This window comes from Tetrahymena thermophila (assembly GCF_000189635.1).
Source record: "Tetrahymena thermophila SB210 genomic scaffold scf_8254581, whole genome shotgun sequence".
In the NCBI taxonomy this organism is placed as follows: Eukaryota; Ciliophora; class Oligohymenophorea; order Hymenostomatida; family Tetrahymenidae; genus Tetrahymena; species Tetrahymena thermophila.
The window spans coordinates 121,520-140,391 of record NW_002476352.1 but is presented as its reverse complement, the minus strand read 5'-3'; the positions used below and the strand labels follow the sequence as shown (position 1 = coordinate 140,391).

The 18,872-nt window shown below is 23.7% G+C and overlaps 3 protein-coding genes across 3 annotated transcripts; all 3 read left to right on the top strand. All coding sequences in view use genetic code 6, as the record gives it.

The window, feature by feature from the left end:
* Window positions 1-579: 579 nt before the first annotated feature.
* TTHERM_001006600 (hypothetical protein) lies at window positions 580-846 on the top strand (the record flags this gene model as incomplete). The annotated part of the gene is made up of 1 exon (XM_012798550.1): window positions 580-846. A coding segment is annotated over one exon (267 nt), but the record flags the coding sequence as incomplete, so codon positions are not given.
* A 464-nt stretch (window positions 847-1,310) lies between these two features.
* On the top strand, window positions 1,311-8,564 carry TTHERM_01006600 (WD domain, G-beta repeat protein; the record flags this gene model as incomplete). The annotated part of the gene is made up of 1 exon (XM_001030852.2): window positions 1,311-8,564. The coding sequence occupies one exon, from the start codon at window positions 1,311-1,313 to the stop codon at window positions 8,562-8,564; it is 7,254 nt and encodes a 2,417-aa protein (XP_001030852.2).
* A 1,491-nt stretch (window positions 8,565-10,055) lies between these two features.
* On the top strand, window positions 10,056-17,810 carry TTHERM_01006590 (WD domain, G-beta repeat protein; the record flags this gene model as incomplete). The annotated part of the gene is made up of 2 exons (XM_001030851.2): window positions 10,056-11,018; window positions 11,157-17,810. The coding sequence occupies 2 exons, from the start codon at window positions 10,056-10,058 to the stop codon at window positions 17,808-17,810; spliced, it is 7,617 nt and encodes a 2,538-aa protein (XP_001030851.2).
* Between the last annotated feature and the right edge of the window lie 1,062 nt (window positions 17,811-18,872).

Here is an 18,872-nt window from a genome sequence, read left to right as displayed (position 1 = left end):
AATCAAAATTTGATCTAAATACATTGCTATAAAATGAAAGTTAATTCACATGAAAATAAAACTTCTATTTAGCAATAAATATGTTGAAACTTAATAAAATATCAGCTATCTAAATTCTAATAATAAGTTGCTTAAATTATTATCAGCATTATAACTATAAAAATATAATTAATACTTAAAATTTAAAGATATTATTAGCTTTAATGCCATAATTAGTATAAATATGCTGAGATAGAGGAATACAATTTTAGATGGAGATCATCTGTTGCAGTAAATAAAAGGTATTTATTGTGGATCCAGTTTCGTATTAACTAATAAGAAAAGAAATCAAAAGCAAAAGTACAAAAAATTAAAGCTAAGAAAGAATGAAGGAATAATATTAAATTTAAAGAAAATTTGAAAAATTAAAATCATATAATGAATTTTTTACCATCAAAGAAGAGAGCGATGACTGAAGTAAGATAAAAAATATATGATTTCAGAGAGTAAAGTAAATAGTTTTGAAAGAAATTAGACCTAAAGTAATATATATGATAATTTACTCAACTTATTAACTATTTTCTTATTATTAAATAAAAGGATTCTAAGTCATCTGTACAAACTGATGTTAACGCGATAAGCGAAAAATTATAAAAACTCTTTGATTTATTGTAAAGAAAATCAAGAGTGACAGGCATACATACTTGTTTGTATTTATTTTAATATTTTGAAATTTTAATTTATTGTTAAAGAGTAGGTTTAGATGATTCATATTATTTGAATTAATTAACCATTTTATATTCTACTTTCTTATTTTTTAATTGTTTAAAATATTGCAATTTTGGTGAATTTATTAAAGATAACTGAAAAAAATTTCTATGATGTTTTCATACATTTAATATATTAGTTATCTGATTAGGTATAATTAAAAAATAAACAAAGACAATAAGTAGAATAAGTAGTATTAGTGAAAAATGAGAGTAAAATAAGTATAATTAAGAGCTTAAAATTTAAATAAAATGAGTAAATGTATTTTAAAGTAAAAAAAGAGTAAAAATATCTAGAAAATCAAAAGGAGTTTCAAAAAAATTCTTTTTATTTAGTTGTAAGAAGAAGTTATAAGTGGGCATATTTCTCGCCATCTTTAAACATTTAATTATGATGAAACTATCAAGCATTTATTAAAGCTGAATTTATTTTTCGAAATATTACCCAAAGAAATTTAAAAATATTTAGATCTTTCTTCTTACAAAGGGATAAGCTAATCTCAAAAGAGTTAGATTAGAAAATAGTTAAGGAAGTTTATTCAAAAAAAAAAATATCCTCATATTATGAAAGTAAGAGTAGAAAAGTATCAAGAATTTTTAGCTCACAAATACCTCTAAAATGGAGGGCTCATCTAAAAAAAAGTTTTATTAAATAGCTTGAGAGATCAAATTTGTCAATCTTATTAAGAAAAAACAACTTCAGGATAACCATCTAGTTTATTTATATAAAAACTAGTAGAAATGAGTAAAATAAGCAACCAAGCAAAAGCACAAAATGAATAGAATCCTTAGAAACAGTTTTAACATTCAAAAAGTTAATCTTCCTATCCCAATAATAAAGAAGAAAAATATAAAGCTGAGCACATTTCTTTACCAAATTGCGATTCGTTTTAGGATCATTAAAATGAATATTTAAGAGAGAAAATTGAATTTTAGCAACAATGCATTGAAACATTAGAGCTTTTTGTAGATTAAAAGTCATAAAAATAGCAATAAGACCATGGAAAAAATTGCAAATTTAATTCAATAATAAAACAAGCATTAAAAATCTAAACGCATTAATAAAAAGGGGAATATTTAAATAATAAAATTAACAAAGGAAATTATTTAAATAAAATTTCCTTAAATTAAATATAAAGGCAAAATTTACATAATTTAATTATGAAAAATCAAATAAACAAATTCAATAGAAAATTGATTCATATAGTTGAAAATTAATTGAGTTTTCCTTAATCTTAATTCAGATTAAAAATTGAAAAGCCAATCAAAAATATAAGAAATAAATTATTAGAAGAAAAAACATATCAAACTCCAAATGCTAATGATAAATTATCTAACTAGAAGAGTTTTTATTTCCCCGTTAAAAATCAGTTTAATAGGGAAAGCAATAAAATATCAAATAAATTCTTTGTATAATATTGGTAAAACATATTATGCGAAACATAAAAACAAAATTTGATCTAAACACATTTCTATAAAATGAAAGTTGATTCACATGAAACTAGGATTTCTAAGAAAAATTCTATTTAGGAATTAATCTATAAATATGCTGAAACTTAATAAAATATTACCAATTTAAATTGTGGTAATAACTAGCTTAAAGTACTGTAAGTGTTAAAACTCTAAAAAGATAAATAATACTTAAAACTTAAAGCCAATAATTAGTTTGAATGTCAAAATTTGTAGAAATAAACATAGAAGTAAAAAATTTTAGGTGGAGGTATTTGTGGCAGTAAATAAAAAGTAATTCCTGTGAAACCAAATGAGCTTTAACAAATAAAATAAGAAATCAAACTTAAAAAAATAAATTAGAGTAAAGAAGAAAAAGAGAAGGAGGATGAGCGAGTTAATAGAAAATTCGAAAAATTTATTAAATCATATAATGAATTTTTTGCAATCAAATAAGATAGTGATGTTGAAGAAAGCTTAAATGTCTTAGAAACTGAAGTAAGATAGATAATAGAAAAAACTTTATTTGATTTCAGAGAGTAAATAGTTTTGTAAGAAATTAGACCAAAAGTCATAGACATGATAAATTTACTTATCAACTATTTTCTTATTATTAAATAAAACGATTCTAAGTCATCTGTGCAATCTGATATTAATGAGATAAGTGAAAAATTATAAAAACTCATTGTTTATTGTAAAGAAAATAAAGAGAGACATCCTTGTTTGGATTTATTTTAATATTTTGACATTTTAAAGACTTTGAATTCTTAGAGAGTTGGTTTAGATGAAGCAAATAAGCACGCCGCTATACAAATTATTGAGAAAATAGTTTAAGTTGCTAAGTTTGGAGCAGGATTTGTCAGTATTGCAGGTGCTATCAAAAATATAACAGAAGTTGATTTCAATAAACTGAAAAGCTTCATAAATGATATAAAAAATATTGCAGAAAAATTAACTTCTGATTCTTCTATAGGGTCTATTAACTAAGGACTTGGTGCTTATTCTAATTACAATAGTAATAATATATCCAACAATATGTTATCTTTATGGCTAAAAAAGGTTTAATATATGGGAGAGAATCTCTCTGATCAGATTTTAGAAATTATTTTCTATTTGGAAGAGTGTGATAAAATTTAAAATAATGACACTCGATTATTTGTTTATATTCAATTGAACTATTTGTTGTCAAAGTAGTAAATAAACAAAGATTATGAAGAACTAAGTGAGAGATTAGAAAAAGAGAATAAGATAGAGCTTATTATCAATTAATAGAAGTTTCTATAAGTGGAAGAGTATTCTGATGGGATTATTGATAAGCTAAAAAGTTTAGCTAATTTAATAGCATAGAGCCATTAATTTAGATACATAAAAGCTTAATTACTTCTACATTTTGCTTAAATCTTAAAAATCAAACACTTAAACGAATTTAAAGGCATAATGAATAATATCGTCTCAAATTATTTAATTGAAAAATAAAAATCTGTTAAAATTGTGAGCCAATATAATTAAGTTATGGCTGAGTTTATTGATAATTAACTTAATAAAAATGAAGTTTTTAATAAAATTAACGAGCAGAAATAATAAATGACTAAGCATTTAGATGATAAGTCAGACTTCAATAACTTTGCATATGATATTTAAAATGAAAAAGATTTAGACAAACAATTAGCTAAATATTTTGTTGAGATTTGGGAATAAAGCGTCAAGTAACGATACAAAAATCTTGAAATAACTCACAAAGATGATGTTTTGCTTGAGGCTATTCACTTGTATATTAATTAATAGATAACATATTAGGATGGCTATAAATTTAACACACAAGAAAAAGATGCAGTGAAATAAATTTTTGATTATTTCCTCATCCCTAACTTTGTATTTTCTTAAGAAGAAGCAAATGCAAATGATTAATTAAATTAAATATCTACATGTAAAATCATATCAATTTTGGCAGAAGGAGGTTCAGGAAAGTCGATGCTCTTGAAAAAAATTGAAGTCGAAATTCTCAATGATAATTCAAAATATAAAAATGACAAAAGAACTGATTTCATACCATTTATAATAAAATGCAACTCGTTAGATAAAGAAAAACCTTCAATTGAAGATTACTTAGAATCTTTAAACATAAGGAGAAAAGACATCGATAATTTAAAGAAATCTGAGAGAAATAAACTAATCATGCTTGATGGCTATGATGAATATACAGGTGATTATTTTAAGGTTTACCAAAAGTTAAATCTTAATGAATGGGTGAATACTCTAGTCATTGTGACTTCTAGATTAGAAAAAATCACAGTCTCTGATGCTAAAGGATACTTTAATTACTACGATAATTAAGGAAACATAGGTCATAGAGATTCATATGCAATTTTTAAACTAGAAAAAATAACTAACCAAGATATTGAAGATTACTTAGAGAAGTATAAAAATTAACAAGAATTAGAAAATCAAGCAGAATTTGATTTAGAACAACATGAAAAACTTAAAAAAATTATATTTAGTAATAATTAACTAACTGAATTGCTAAAGTTGCCAATCAATTTGTATCTCACAACAAGAATGATTTCAGATATTGACCTTAATGACGAAAGAACTTTGAATACTTTATAGTAAGCTTCAGACTAGATTGCTATTTAAGAGTTATTTTTCTCTTAGCAATTCAAAAAATAAGCTCAAATATTCATTCAATAAAAAAAATTCCTTACATTAGATGACAAAAAAAGATAAGCTATAGCAGAAAAAGTAGAATCTTGTTATTTTGAATATTTCCAATCGATAGCTATTCAAATGTTTATTTAAAAGGACTAAAAATCAAACTTTCTTTCAATAACTAGAGAATAGATTAAATTTTAGACTTAAGAGGTAGTATCACTTTTCTTCTAATAAAATAAAATAGATGAAGATGAAATCATTTAAAAATTAATTAATTATGTAGATTCTAGAGTTATTACGAGAATTTAATTGAAGCTTAAAGTAAAAAACACTAAAAATCAGCATAAAGAAAATTAAACTTAAATAGATAAATATAAAATTGAAGAAAATTAATAGTAAGAATTCGAGTTTAGACATAAATCTCTTTTTGAATACTTTGCTGCTAGAGCCATGAAGTATGATTTTGATTTACACAAAGAAAATATTTTTAAGTTAGACATTTAACAACTGAAGTAATTCAACATTAACAAAAGAATCATAATGAGCAGTGAAAAAAATACATCAGAGCAACAAATTCTTTTAAAACTTTATAAACTTATGTAATCAGATATTCAGTCATAATTTTTCTACTAAACATACAGCTTATAAGATATATCTAAAACTAATAAATACATTTAATACCTAAAGAAATCGAAAATTTCTAAAAACACTGAAAAGAGCTAAATAGATATTGGAGCTTCTAATTTACTGTCAGCTCTGTTTCTTTCTAAATTCTCATATCCTAATTTGATTTTAAATAAATGTTCGTTTTCCTTAGCATATATTACTTCTCAATCTGAAATTCTAACTGAGTTTTATGATTGCAATCTAAGCGACTCTTTTATTGAAAATTAAAACTTAGAAAAATATGAAAGTTCAAACATGACGAATGCAATATTTGGTGGTTTCTAAAAATTAATGGACTCAGATAACATTTATTAATTTAACAAAGCAATACTATCAAAAAATAATCTTATATCTATCACTGAGAGTGGTTTTATTAATAAATTTGAGATAATTGAAAATAATTTCAAATAATTAAAATCAAAGCAGATTACTAATAGCCCTTTGAAAAATATTTATTATGAAAGCACAAAAAGTATTTTTGTTGCTCATACAAAAAAGTCTTTATTTGAGATAAATTCTAAAACTTTTGAAATAATTTCCTCTTTCACATTCACTTTTCCGATATCATATTTATCAATCAATAAATCATAATATTTTGTTAATTTAATTAACAATTAAGTATTTTAAGGGGATTTTTAAAAAGGATTCACGCTTTTAGATTAAAATAAAATTCAAGCTGAATCGTCTATTTCCTTAAAGGAAATAATAATCACTTATAAAAATCAAGAAATCAATGTTTATAATTCACATAATCTTTAAATTATTAAGAATATTTAAAATTGCCCATGTGATCTGACAATATCTTCAATCACTAGTGATGAAAAGTATCTTGTAGCTATATCAGAAGAAAAAAATTGCATAATTTTTAATTTAGTAAATGAATTTGATATCTTAAAAACTATCTAAACTGAACACACCAGACCTATAACCTCAGTTGCCTTTTCTGAAAATGGAAAATATCTAGCTACAAGCTCAAGTGATGGTCATTGCAAAATCTGGAATGTGAAAGAAGGATTTGCACTCTTGCAAGATATTTAAATATAATAAAAAAAAATACACTCAGTGAATTTTTCTACTGATGGAAGATATCTCATAGCTTGCTCAGCTGATAAAACTTGCAGAATCTTGGACTCATAATAAGAATTCAAACTAGTAAATAAGATCTAAGGACATTCTGAGAGTATTTCCTCAATTGCCTTTTCTCCCAACGATTAATATATAGCATCTGGCTCTGATGATAACACATGCTTAATTTGGAGTATAAAAAATGGTTTAGAGCTCGTAAATACAATTGAAGGACATACTAAACCTGTTAAATAAGTAGCTTTTTCTGCAGATAATAAATATTTAGCAACAGCCTCAGCAGATTAAACTTGCAAAATTTGGAATACTTAAAAAGGATTCTCACTGCATCACACAGTTGAAGGAAATAATTTTGAAATTTTCTCAGTTACATTTTCTGCAGATAGCAAATATCTAGCCACAGGTTTGTTTAACGGTCTTTGTATAATTTGGGATGTAGATAAAGGATTTTAGCTTCTTCATTCAATTAATGCAAATGAAAAATAAATTTTATCAGTTGCTTTTTCTTTTGATAGTAAGTTAATTGCAACAAGTTCTTAAGCCATTTGCAAAGTATGGAAAATCAAAGACGGATTTTAATTAATAGAAACTCTTTATGGACATGTGGATAATATTTCTTCAGTGGCATTTTCTCCAAATGGTAAATATCTCGCAACTGGGTCTTTGGATCATAAATTTAATATCTGGAATGTAGAAAAAGGATACGACCTTATAGATACAATTAATGCACATAATCCAGTTTACTCTGTTGTATTTTCTGCAAATAGTAAATATCTTGCATCATCTTTATTAGGTGGATGTAAGATTTGGAATGTAGAAAATGGATTCTAACTCTTAAATATCATTACATCAACTATTAATTCAGCTGCTTTTAGTCAAGATGCAAAGTAGCTCGTAACAGGTTCTTACGATAAATCTTGTAAGTTATGGAATTTAGAAAAAGGATTTGAGTTGATAAAGATGGATGAGAAACACACTAGTTTTATTCACTCAGTTGCTTTTTCACCTGATGGTAAGCTTCTCGCAACTACAGATTCTTAAATTTATAAAATATGGAGCACAGAAAGAGGATTTGAGCTTATAAATAAGATTTAAGCCCATAGAGATTTTATCAATAGTCTTGCTTTCACTCCAGATGGTAATTATTTAGTAACTAGTTCATTTGACAAAACTTGTAAAATCTGGAGCGTAGAAAAAGGATTTAAATACCTACATAAGATTTAAGTAAATAATCAGTTTAAATCAATTGCTATTTCCCCAGATAGCTTATTTCTAGCTACAGTTTCAGATATTAATAATATCGAAATAAGAAATATCTAAAAAAATATTTAACTTATTACTACAATTGAAGGATTTGTTGATTTTGTTTAATCATTATATTTTTCACCAGATGGCAAATATCTAGCAGCTTCAAATGATAATACCTATAGAATATTTGATGCAAAAGGAAAATTTGAGCTAATACACACTATTTAAGCACATAGCTCTGATGTTAAATCAGTCACTTTTTCTAATGATAGCAAGTACATTGCAACCGGTTCATATGATAAAACTTGCAAAATCTGGAGTATAAAAGAAGAATTTAACCTCGTAAAGACGATATTAGGACATACTTCAACAGTTACCTGCGTTACTTTTTCTGCAGATAATAAATATCTTGCTACTGCTTGTTGTTTCAAAATTTTAAAAATCTGGAATGCAGAAAATGAATTTTCACTCATAAAAACATTTAATAGACATACTTAAGGTATTCATTCAATAGCATTTTCATCAGATAACAAGTATCTAGCAATAGGTTGTGAAGATAATACTTGTAGAATCTTGAATGTACAAAAAGAGTTTGAAATAATGAATTTAAATGAATTTTAGGATAGCGAAATTAAATCAGCTGATGTTTCTTAGCTTAATAGTTAATTAAGTAATAGTGTTTTAGATAATAATAAAATTTTCTAATAAATTTATAGCGTTTGATTAAAAATTCTTAAATAAAAAATCGATTTAGATAATTCAAAATCAGAAAATTATATTATTTTACCTTTTTTTATATGCTTTATATTTCTTTTAAGTAAAATATATATTTTTATGTAAATTTTGTACTTCTTTTATGAAATTTCAAATCAATTATTTTCAAAATCACAAAATGCTACAAAATAAATTAATAATTTAAAGTAAATAAAAAATGTAAAATCTAAAAATATTTTTTTTCAAGAAAAAAATATTACCAAAAAATAAACAAACAGATAGTTTCATTCTTTCTTTTTTTTTTTTGAAATCTTCTTAAAAGTAAGTATAATTTATAAATATAGTAAAAAAAAAATAATAAATTTTAAGCTCCCATAAAATTATTTTTTATGTAAATATTATATAAACTCTGATAATTAAACATATCCAATCAACTCAATTTTAATACTAAGGATAGAGCAATCATATATTTATTATGTTTAACAAATAAATTAGAGATTTTTTTATTTTAGAAAGAATAGTAAAAATTTAGATATAAATAAAAATACTGTAAAACTTTTTTATAAATTTGAATCTAATTTTTATGTATCTCTCTATCAATCTATGTATAAATTTATCTATGTATCAATCTACATATGTATCAATAAATCAATCTATCTATATCTATATATCTATCTATCTATTCTATAATTAATACTAATTATACTATTTAAAAATATTTGAGACTTGAGGATTTATTTATCTTTGATTTTTTTGTGTTTTTTATATTTTTTTTTCTAATTAAGTTAATTTAAGTTTTAAAATAATTATTTTTAGAAAAATTAAAAAATAAAAAATATTAATAATTTTTTCAAATTTATGTTTAAAAACTGTAATATTATTAAAGCATTTCCTACTTTATAAATCTAAATTCTATTTTATTATGTAAGTAAAAAAGGATTCGCCTTATTATTTTTGCACTATAAATTTTCTTATTAATAATTGCTAACTTTAAAAATAGAAAATGTAAAAAATAATTTTTATGATACATTTTTATTTTATTTTTAGACAAATCTATGATTTTATTGGTTGTGATATTCATTTTTAATTCAGCGTTTTGGCGTTTTGAATTTACACTATTTAATTTTTACTATTTTTAAAGAAAAATCTAATTTCTTATTCTTAATACCTATAAATATCGTTTTCTCTTCAGCATGTTAATGTATTTAAATAATATGAAAAGATTATTCTTTAAATATTTTATGTTTAATAATATTTGAGGATAATTATAAATATTAATAAGGTCCTTAACTTTTATATTAAAAAATAATAACTTATATTACTTTATATTATAATATAACTATTATTTTTTTCAATAATCAACTAAAATTGATAGGATTTTGGATTTTTTTGATTAAAAAAAATTAATAGCAAAGCAAAAATAATAATAGGAAAAGTGTAGAAATGAGAGTAAAATAAAAAGGATTTAGAGCTAACTATTAAGTCTAAAAAATAAAGAAGATGTCAAAGACTAAGAAATAAGTAATTAAATTGAAAAAAATAAAGAAGTTTATAGAAATCCCTTTTATTTAGACCATAGAAGAAGATTTAAGTGATGATCTACAAATGTTATTAGAAAAAGTTGATCAATCCAAGAAAAATGAAACTGCAAGGTAGCATTTAAATAAGTTTTAAGTCAATAAAAAACATTCTCTAAAGGTATCAAAGAAGCTAGATTTTAATAATAATCAATAGCCTGTTCAATGTCAAAAGAACAAGACTAGGAAACAAATAATCATTTCTAAATAAATGTATGCCCATCAGAAAAAGATTGAAGAATTGTATACCCATCTTTTTGGTCTTCAATGCCTCTTTAATGCAGTAAAAATTTAAAAGGAAGAAAAGCAGAATAAACTACAAGACTTGATACTTCCATAGAATGAAAAAATAAAACCAAAATAAAATCTAAAAAGAATATTTTGCCAAATTTTAGCACAAAAATATTAGCAAGTAAAAATGAAAGCAATTTATGAAGATAATAATCATAATAAATAGTTGATATTAACAAGTAAAAAAATGCTTGGTTACAAGAGTGAATAAGAAATAGATAATCGAACTTATTATATAAATTAAAATGAATTTATATTTTTTTGTCAAGAATATTTCAGATATATAATCGAAAATCAACACACTATTAAAGAAAAAGTAGAATTTTCAAATAAAGAAATTTCACATTTTGTTAGTGAAAAAAGCGAAAAGTTTTAACAAAGACTTAGAGTTAAGTATTAGCTAAATTGGATAAGAATATCAGTTGAGACAAGAAAAGCATTCAAAGTCTAATCAAAAAGATTTGAAAGCTTGATGCTAAGAAAAATTAAAACAGAAACTCATAAAAAAGGTTACTGCTAAGAGAAAAAGTAGTGTTTTGAAGTAAAGCAAAGAAGAAGTATAAATAAAGAATAGAAAATAAATGATACTAATAAAGTATAATATAATAATAAAAAATTAGAAAATAAACAATGTTTGAGGAGATTTTAATCAGTTATGTATGATAGCTGTTAGTAGAGGAAATTTAGGCAAAATCTTTTTTCATAAATGGAAATTAATTTTAACATATCCTAGGTCCAAAGAAATCACCTGAATAATTTAGTTTTGAAAAATAAAATGGATTAATTCAATAATAAATTAACTAGCCTTGCTTACAAGCATAAATTAAGATAAAATAATGAAAAAAATTAAAAATTTTTACTAATTTAAAGCAAAGAAAAAACAAAAAGTTTAATTTCAAGCTTTGACTCTGAAAACTAGTAAAGAGTGAAGTAGTAACTAAGTCTTAATTACTCACTTGCGAAGATAATTAACACAGATTTTGACTCATTAGAGTATTTCGCGTCTGATAGTTAGAAAAGCTTAAACAATCACTCACAAAAATTAAAAATTAAAAATATTCAAGAGGAGCCATTTAAAAAAAATTGTACCAATAATAAAAGCTAATAATAGCTTAATAATTGTTAATAATAAGTTGGTTCTCAGTTATTATAAGTATAAAAATTGAGTTTATAAGATAATTCTAAGCTTAAATCTAATAGCGAATTTGGAAAATTGAGAAACATATTAAAAGTTAAAGAAGATAAGCTTCTTGGTGGAGGAATATGTGGCAGTAGGTAAAGAGTTGGAACTTCAAATATAGTTTAAATATAAAAATAGAAATAGAATCTATAATAAATTATTCATGAAAAGGATAAACTTGAATAAGACTTTTAAGTTTAAAATTCTGAAGAGTAACAACAAATTGAGGATGATGAAATCACTTTTAAAGAGTTTAATAAATAGTATAAAAAATATATTAATGATGATCAAATTAGTGAAAAAATAATAGAAGGACATGTAAGAAAGATTATTGAAAAAAGTCTTTATGAATATAGAGAATACATAATTTAAGTAGATATTAGACATAAAGTTATTGATATGATTAATTTATTAATCAATTATTTTCTTATCATTAGATAAAGCAAGTCAACTTAGTCAATACAATCTGATATTAACTTAATAAATAGTAAGTTGGAAACACTTATTATTTACTGCAAAGAGAATAAAGAAAGACATCCTTGTTTGGATCTTTATCAATATTTTGATATCTTAAAAACTTTGAATGGTTAAAGATAAGGTTTAGATGAAATTAATAAAAGTGTTGCTGCCTAAATTATTTCAAAAGTTATTCAAGTTGCTAAATTTGGAGCTGGATTTGTCAGTATAGCTGGAGCTATCTAAAATTTTACTAATATAAATTTAAGCGAAATAGACACTTTTATCAAAGAAATTAAATTAATTGTTCAAAAACTGACTATTGAATCTTAAACTGATTTCGTTAAAATAGGACTTGAAAGCTATTCTGACTACAATTCTAATAATATTGCAAATAATATGTAAGCATTGTGGCTTAGAAAAGTTTAGTATCTGGGAGATAATCTTTCTCAGTAAGATCCAATTTAAGAAATCATGTTTTATTTAGAAGAATCTCCTAAAATAGTAAATAAAGACACATAATTATTTGTTTACATGCAATTAAATTATTTATTGTCAAAGCAATAAATAGAAGATAATTTCTAAAAGATTTCTAAAATATTTGAAGATAAGTAAAAGCAAGAACTTATTACGCAATTATCAGATATTCTGTAAGTTAAAGAATATTCTGAAAGCATTTTAGATAAAATAAAAATGATAGCAAATTTAATAGCTCAAAACAATTAATTTAGATATATTAAAGCTTAGTTACTTTTGTACTTTGCTTAAATAATTTAAAATACTAATTAAAATTCATTTACAGAAATTATGACCACCATTATCTCTAATTACTTGTCAGAAAAATAAAAATCAGTTAAAATTATTTACAAAAATAATTAAATTATTGCAGATTTTATTCATAACCGTCTTAATAAAACTTAAATCTTAGTAGAAACAAATTAGTTCAAACGTTAAATGACAAAGTATTTAGATAATAAACAAGAATATAATAATTTTGCATATGAAATTTTAAATGAAAAAGACTTAGATAAGTAGCTTGCAAAGTATTTTGTTGAATTGTGGGAATAAAGTGTGTAATAGAGATAGAAAAGGCTAGAAATAACACATAAAGATGATGTATTACTTGAAGCAATTCATTTATATGTTAATTAATAGATTACATACTAGGAAGGTTATAAAATTAACACAGAAGGAAGAGATGCTGTAAAATAGATTATTGAATAATTCCTCATTCCAAACTTTGTATTTTCTTCTGATGATAGTTAAAATAAAGAAGAAAGCTAGTAAAATTAGGAAAAAGTTAATTAAAATAATTGTAAAATCATATCAATTTTAGCAGAAGGAGGTTCGGGAAAGTCAATGCTGTTAAAAAAGTTAGAAGTTGAACTACTGAATCGTGATTCAGAATACACAAGAGATACTAGATCTGATTTCATTCCATTTATCATTAAGTGCAACTCTTTAGATAGAAAATAGCCATCTTTAGAAGACTATTTAGAATCTGTGAAAATAAAGAGAAAAGACATCGATATGCTAAAAAACTCTGAAAGAAATAAACTAATCATGCTCGATGGTTATGATGAATATACAGGAGAATACTTTAAGGTTTATGAGAAATTAAAACTCAACGAATGGGTAAATACTCTGGTTATTGTTACTTCTAGATTAGAGAAAATAACAATATCTGATGCTAAAAAGTACTTTAACTACTATGATAACTAAGGAAAATAAGCTAAAAATAATAATTCTTTTGGAATCTTCAAACTTGAAAAAATTACAGACAAAGACATTGAAGATTACTTAGAAAAGTATAAAAAATATTCAGAAAATAAGAAAGATTTTAATATAAATCAACACAATTCAATTAAAGATATTATATTAAAAAACAAATAGCTAAATAAATTATTAACTCTCCCTATTAATTTATACCTCACTACAAGAATGATTGCAGATATTGATATTATTGATCAAAAAGTTTCAAAGGCCTTGTAAAAAGTTTCAGATCAGATAGAGATATAAGAGTTTTTTTTCTAATAACAATTCAAAAGCCAATCTCAAATTTATATTAAAGATTAATAAAACTTAAATTTGAATGAGAAATAAAAACAAGAATTAATTGAAAAAGTATAATTATGTTACTTTGAATACTTTTAGTTAATTGCTATGCAAATGTTTATTTAAAAAGGTGAAAAATCAAATTATCTTTCAACAACAAAAGAATCTATTAAATTCTAACCAAGCCAAGACGCATCTGTTCTTTTCAAAAAATGTAATCTAAAAATAGATAGCCTCATAAAAAAGATAGCTAACTATGTTGATTCTAGAGTCATTACAAGAATTAACTTAGATTTAGATGCAGAAAATACTAATCATAAATCTTAAAATAATAAAAAGAAAGATTAAGAAAACAATAAATGTTAAGAATTTGAGTTCAGACATAAATCTCTTTTTGAATATTTTGCTGCCAGAGCTATGAAATACGATTTTGATATTCATGGAGAAAATATCTATAAATTAGATATAAAATAACTAAAAGAATTTAATATAAATAAAAGAATTGTGATGAGCAACTAATCAGAGCAATAAATTCTTATAAAGCTTTACAAATTGATGTAATCTGATATATATTCATCGTTTTTTGAGAATAATTATAGCGAAGAAGACATATCTAAAACAAATAAGTATATTCAATTCATTAAAAAATCTACAATTTCAAAATCCACTGAAAAAAGCTAAATCGATGTTGGAGCATCTAATTTATTATCAGCACTCTATCTTTCAAAATTCTCATTTACTGATTTGACTTTCAAAAAATGTTCATTTTCTTAAGCTTACATCTTTACTTAAGAATCTAGACTTACTGAATTTAAGGATTGTAACTTAAGTCATTCGTATATTCACAATCAAAATTTAGATAACTATGAAACTTCTAACACTAAAAATGCAGCTTTGGGTGGTTTCTAAAAATAATTTGGTACTGATGACATTTATTCTTTTAAGCAAGTTATATTTTATAAAAATACTCTTGTATCTATAACAAGAACTGGATATATCAATTAATTCGAAATTTCTCATAATAAAAATCAACCTTGTAAAAAATTATAATCAAAAAAAATTACTCATTCTGATTTGTAAAGTATTCACTATGTTAGCATAAAAAATATTTTTATTATTAGAGCATTTAGATCTATATTTGAGATTAATACTCAGACTTTTGAGACTATTAATACTTTCACTTTTGATTTTCGAATTTCCAGTTTAGCAATAAATAATTCAAAATACTTAATTACGTTAAAAACAGAATAAATATTTTATGGAGATATATAAAATGGTTTCATTCTTCTTGATGAAAGCAAAATTTAAGCTAAATAATGTTTTATGCTAAACAATTCAATCATAGCTTTTTAAAATAAAGAAATTAACATTTATAATTTAGCAGATTTATAAATTATAAAAAATGTAAAAAATGATATTCAGAATATGCATTTATTTTCTTTTACTTCAGAATACAAGTACCTCGCAATAGGTTTTGAAGATTAAACTTGTTAAATATGGAGTGCAGAAAATGGATTTGAAGTCATAAAGACAACTAAAGAACATAGGTTGACTATTAATACTCTTGCTTTTTCTTCAAAAGGTAAATATCTGGCAACAAGTTCAAGCGATAAAACTTGCATATTTTAGAATTTAGAGAGGGAATTCTAATTAATAAAAACTATTGATGAAAGGTAAAACAAAATAGTTAACTCAATTGTTTTTTCTGAAGATGGAAAGTATTTTGCAATTGGTTCAAAAGATAACACTTGCAAAATATTTAATGTAGAAAATAACTTCGAATACATAAATACTATAGAAGCACATAGTGATTCGATCTCTTCTGTTGCTTTTTCTGCTGATGGCAAGTATCTTGCAACAGGTTCTTATGATAACACCTGCAGAATCTGGATAGTATAAAATGAATTATAAATGATAGATACGGTACTAGAACATACTGATAAGATTTCTTCAGTTGCTTTTTCTCCTGATAGCAAGTACCTTGCAACAGGTTCTTTAGATAATACTTGCAAAATCTGGGATCTACATAAATTATAACACGTATAAACAATAGGAGAACACACTTCAGGAATTTGTTAAGTTGCTTTTTCTCCAGACAATAAATATCTAGCAACTGTTTATTAGGATGATACATGCAAAATCTGGGATGTAGAAAATAAATTTAAGTTTGTAAATTCTATTCAAACAGGATTAACTTGTCAAGTAGCTTTTTCAGCTGATGGTAATTATTTGGCAACAAGTGCATATGATCACAGTATTTTCATAGTAAATATCTGGAATATTAAAAATGGATTTGAACATCTTAAAAAAATTGAAACTGACCATGCTGATTAGATTATCTCACTTGCTTTTTCTGCTGATGGTCAATATCTCGCGTCAGGTTCATAAGATAGAACATGCAAAGTTTGGAATGTAGAAAATGGATTCGAACAAGTAATAACTATTTAAGGACATACTGATAGAATTTCTTCGATTCTTTTTTCTCCGGATAGCAAGTATCTTGCAACTGGTTCATTTGATAACACTTGCTAAATCTGGAATGTAGAAGAAAAATTTTAAATCTTCAATGGAATTTAAGTCTGTGATGATGTTTTGTCAATAGCTTTTTCTGTAGACGGAAAGTACCTAGCAACAGGTTCAGAAGATAATACTTGCATATTGTGGAATTTAGATTATGAATTTAAGCTTAATATTAGTTTGATAAACGATAATTATTTTCATGAATAAATTTTTTCCCTTTGTTTTTCTCCAGATAATAAGTATTTAGCAACTACACATACTAATAATAAATGCAAAATTTGGAATTTAGAGAATGGATTTGAGCTTATTTACACTATTGAAGGGCATGATATATTTATTTCTTCAATTACTTTTTCTTCAGATGCTAAGTACCTCGCAACAGGTTCAGGTGATTTCACATGTAAAATCTGGAAAGTTGAAAATGGATTCGAGTTAATTAAAGTTATAGATGGACATACTTATCAATTTGAGTCAATCGCTTTTTCTATAGATGGCAAGTACCTAGCAACAGGTTCTAATGATAAGACTTGCAAAATCTGGAATATATAAAATGGATTTAAGCTAATTAAAACGGTTGAAGGATTTGAAAAAGGAATTTGCTCAGTTGTTTTTTCTGCTAATTGCCAATATCTTGCAACAGCTTCTTTAGATTGCAAAATTTGGAATATAGAAAATAGTTTTTAACTCTTAAAAACAATTGAAGGAAAAGATTATGATTATTTTTATAAAGTTAATTTTTCTTCAGATGGAAGGTTACTCCTAACAATTTCAAAATATTAAAGTTGCAAAATCTGGAATGTAGAAAATGGATTCTAACTTATAGATTCGATAGAAGAGGATTATCTTATAAATTCAGTTGATTTTTCTGCAGATTCCAAATATTTAGTAATATGCCCTAGGTTTAAAAATTTTAAAATCTGGAATGTAGAAAATAAATTTTAATTCATTTATTAAATGGATAAAAAAATTGATTATTAATTTTTTGATTTAGCTGCTATTTCTAAAGATTGCAAGTACCTAGCAACCACTAATTGTAATACAATTAATATCTGGAATTTTGAAAAAGGTTTGAAACTATTGAATAAAAATGAAACATAAAATAAAGAAATTTAGGCAAATTCATCTTAAAAAAATTAAAATATTAAAATTGTTTTCTCATTAGTTTATATTGTTTGAAAATAACTAGTTTAAAATTTTCCTATAATTACATAATTTGAAAAATTCATATTTAATAAGCTTTATAAGTTTTTTTATTGACAAAATAATCATAATAAAATATTAATATTATTATTTATTGGAATTAGAAAAAAATTTTTTCTTTAAGATTAATTTTATATTAATTTTCGACTGAGCAAAATTATGAATTTTAGAAATTTCATAAATTTATTTATTTTTTGCAAAATTAAAAATATGGAAATTTAGATAGAACTCGTATCTCTGGTTATAGTGATTTCTTAGGCTTTATGGTAATTAAATTTATGGATGATAAAAGACTATCAATGACATATATTGATTTCACTATATAAAAAAGATATTCAATTATTAATATATATGAAAAATTTAGATAAGTCTATTTATATTTGTTTTTATTAGTGAATCTATTTTATTTTTTATCTGTTTTGTATTTTTTTCTTTTGATTTTGAATGAAGTAAAATAAAATAATTTTTCACTCTTTTCTATATCAAAGTATTGCAATTTTTACTGAATTTAAAAAAAAACTGAGACATAACCTCAGTGATGCATTTATACATTTAAAATAAAGACTATTTATATGATAATATTTTATTAAATAAATAAACAACGAAGTAGAAAAAGTTGTATTAAGAAAAAAATGAGAGTAAAATGAGTAAGATTATGAGGTAAAATTTATAAATAAAAATAGCAAATGTATATTAAAATAAAAAAAGAGTATTTATGAATTGAAAAAATTATTGAGTTACAAAAAAATCGCTTTTATTTATGAATAAGAAGAAGTTTTAAGCAGGAATATTTTTTACCATCTTCAAAGATTGATTAAACATTTAGTGAAGGTGAAACTATCAAACTTTTATTAAAGCTGAGTTTATTCGTTGAAAAATGATCTAAACATATTTATTTAGATCTTTCATCTTACCAAGGGACAAGATAGCCCAAATGAGTAAGATTCAAACTAGTTAACAGAATTTTTTAACAAAAAATATCTTCTCATATTATGATATATAGATTGATATAGTAGAAAATTAAAAAGAGTTTTTTGC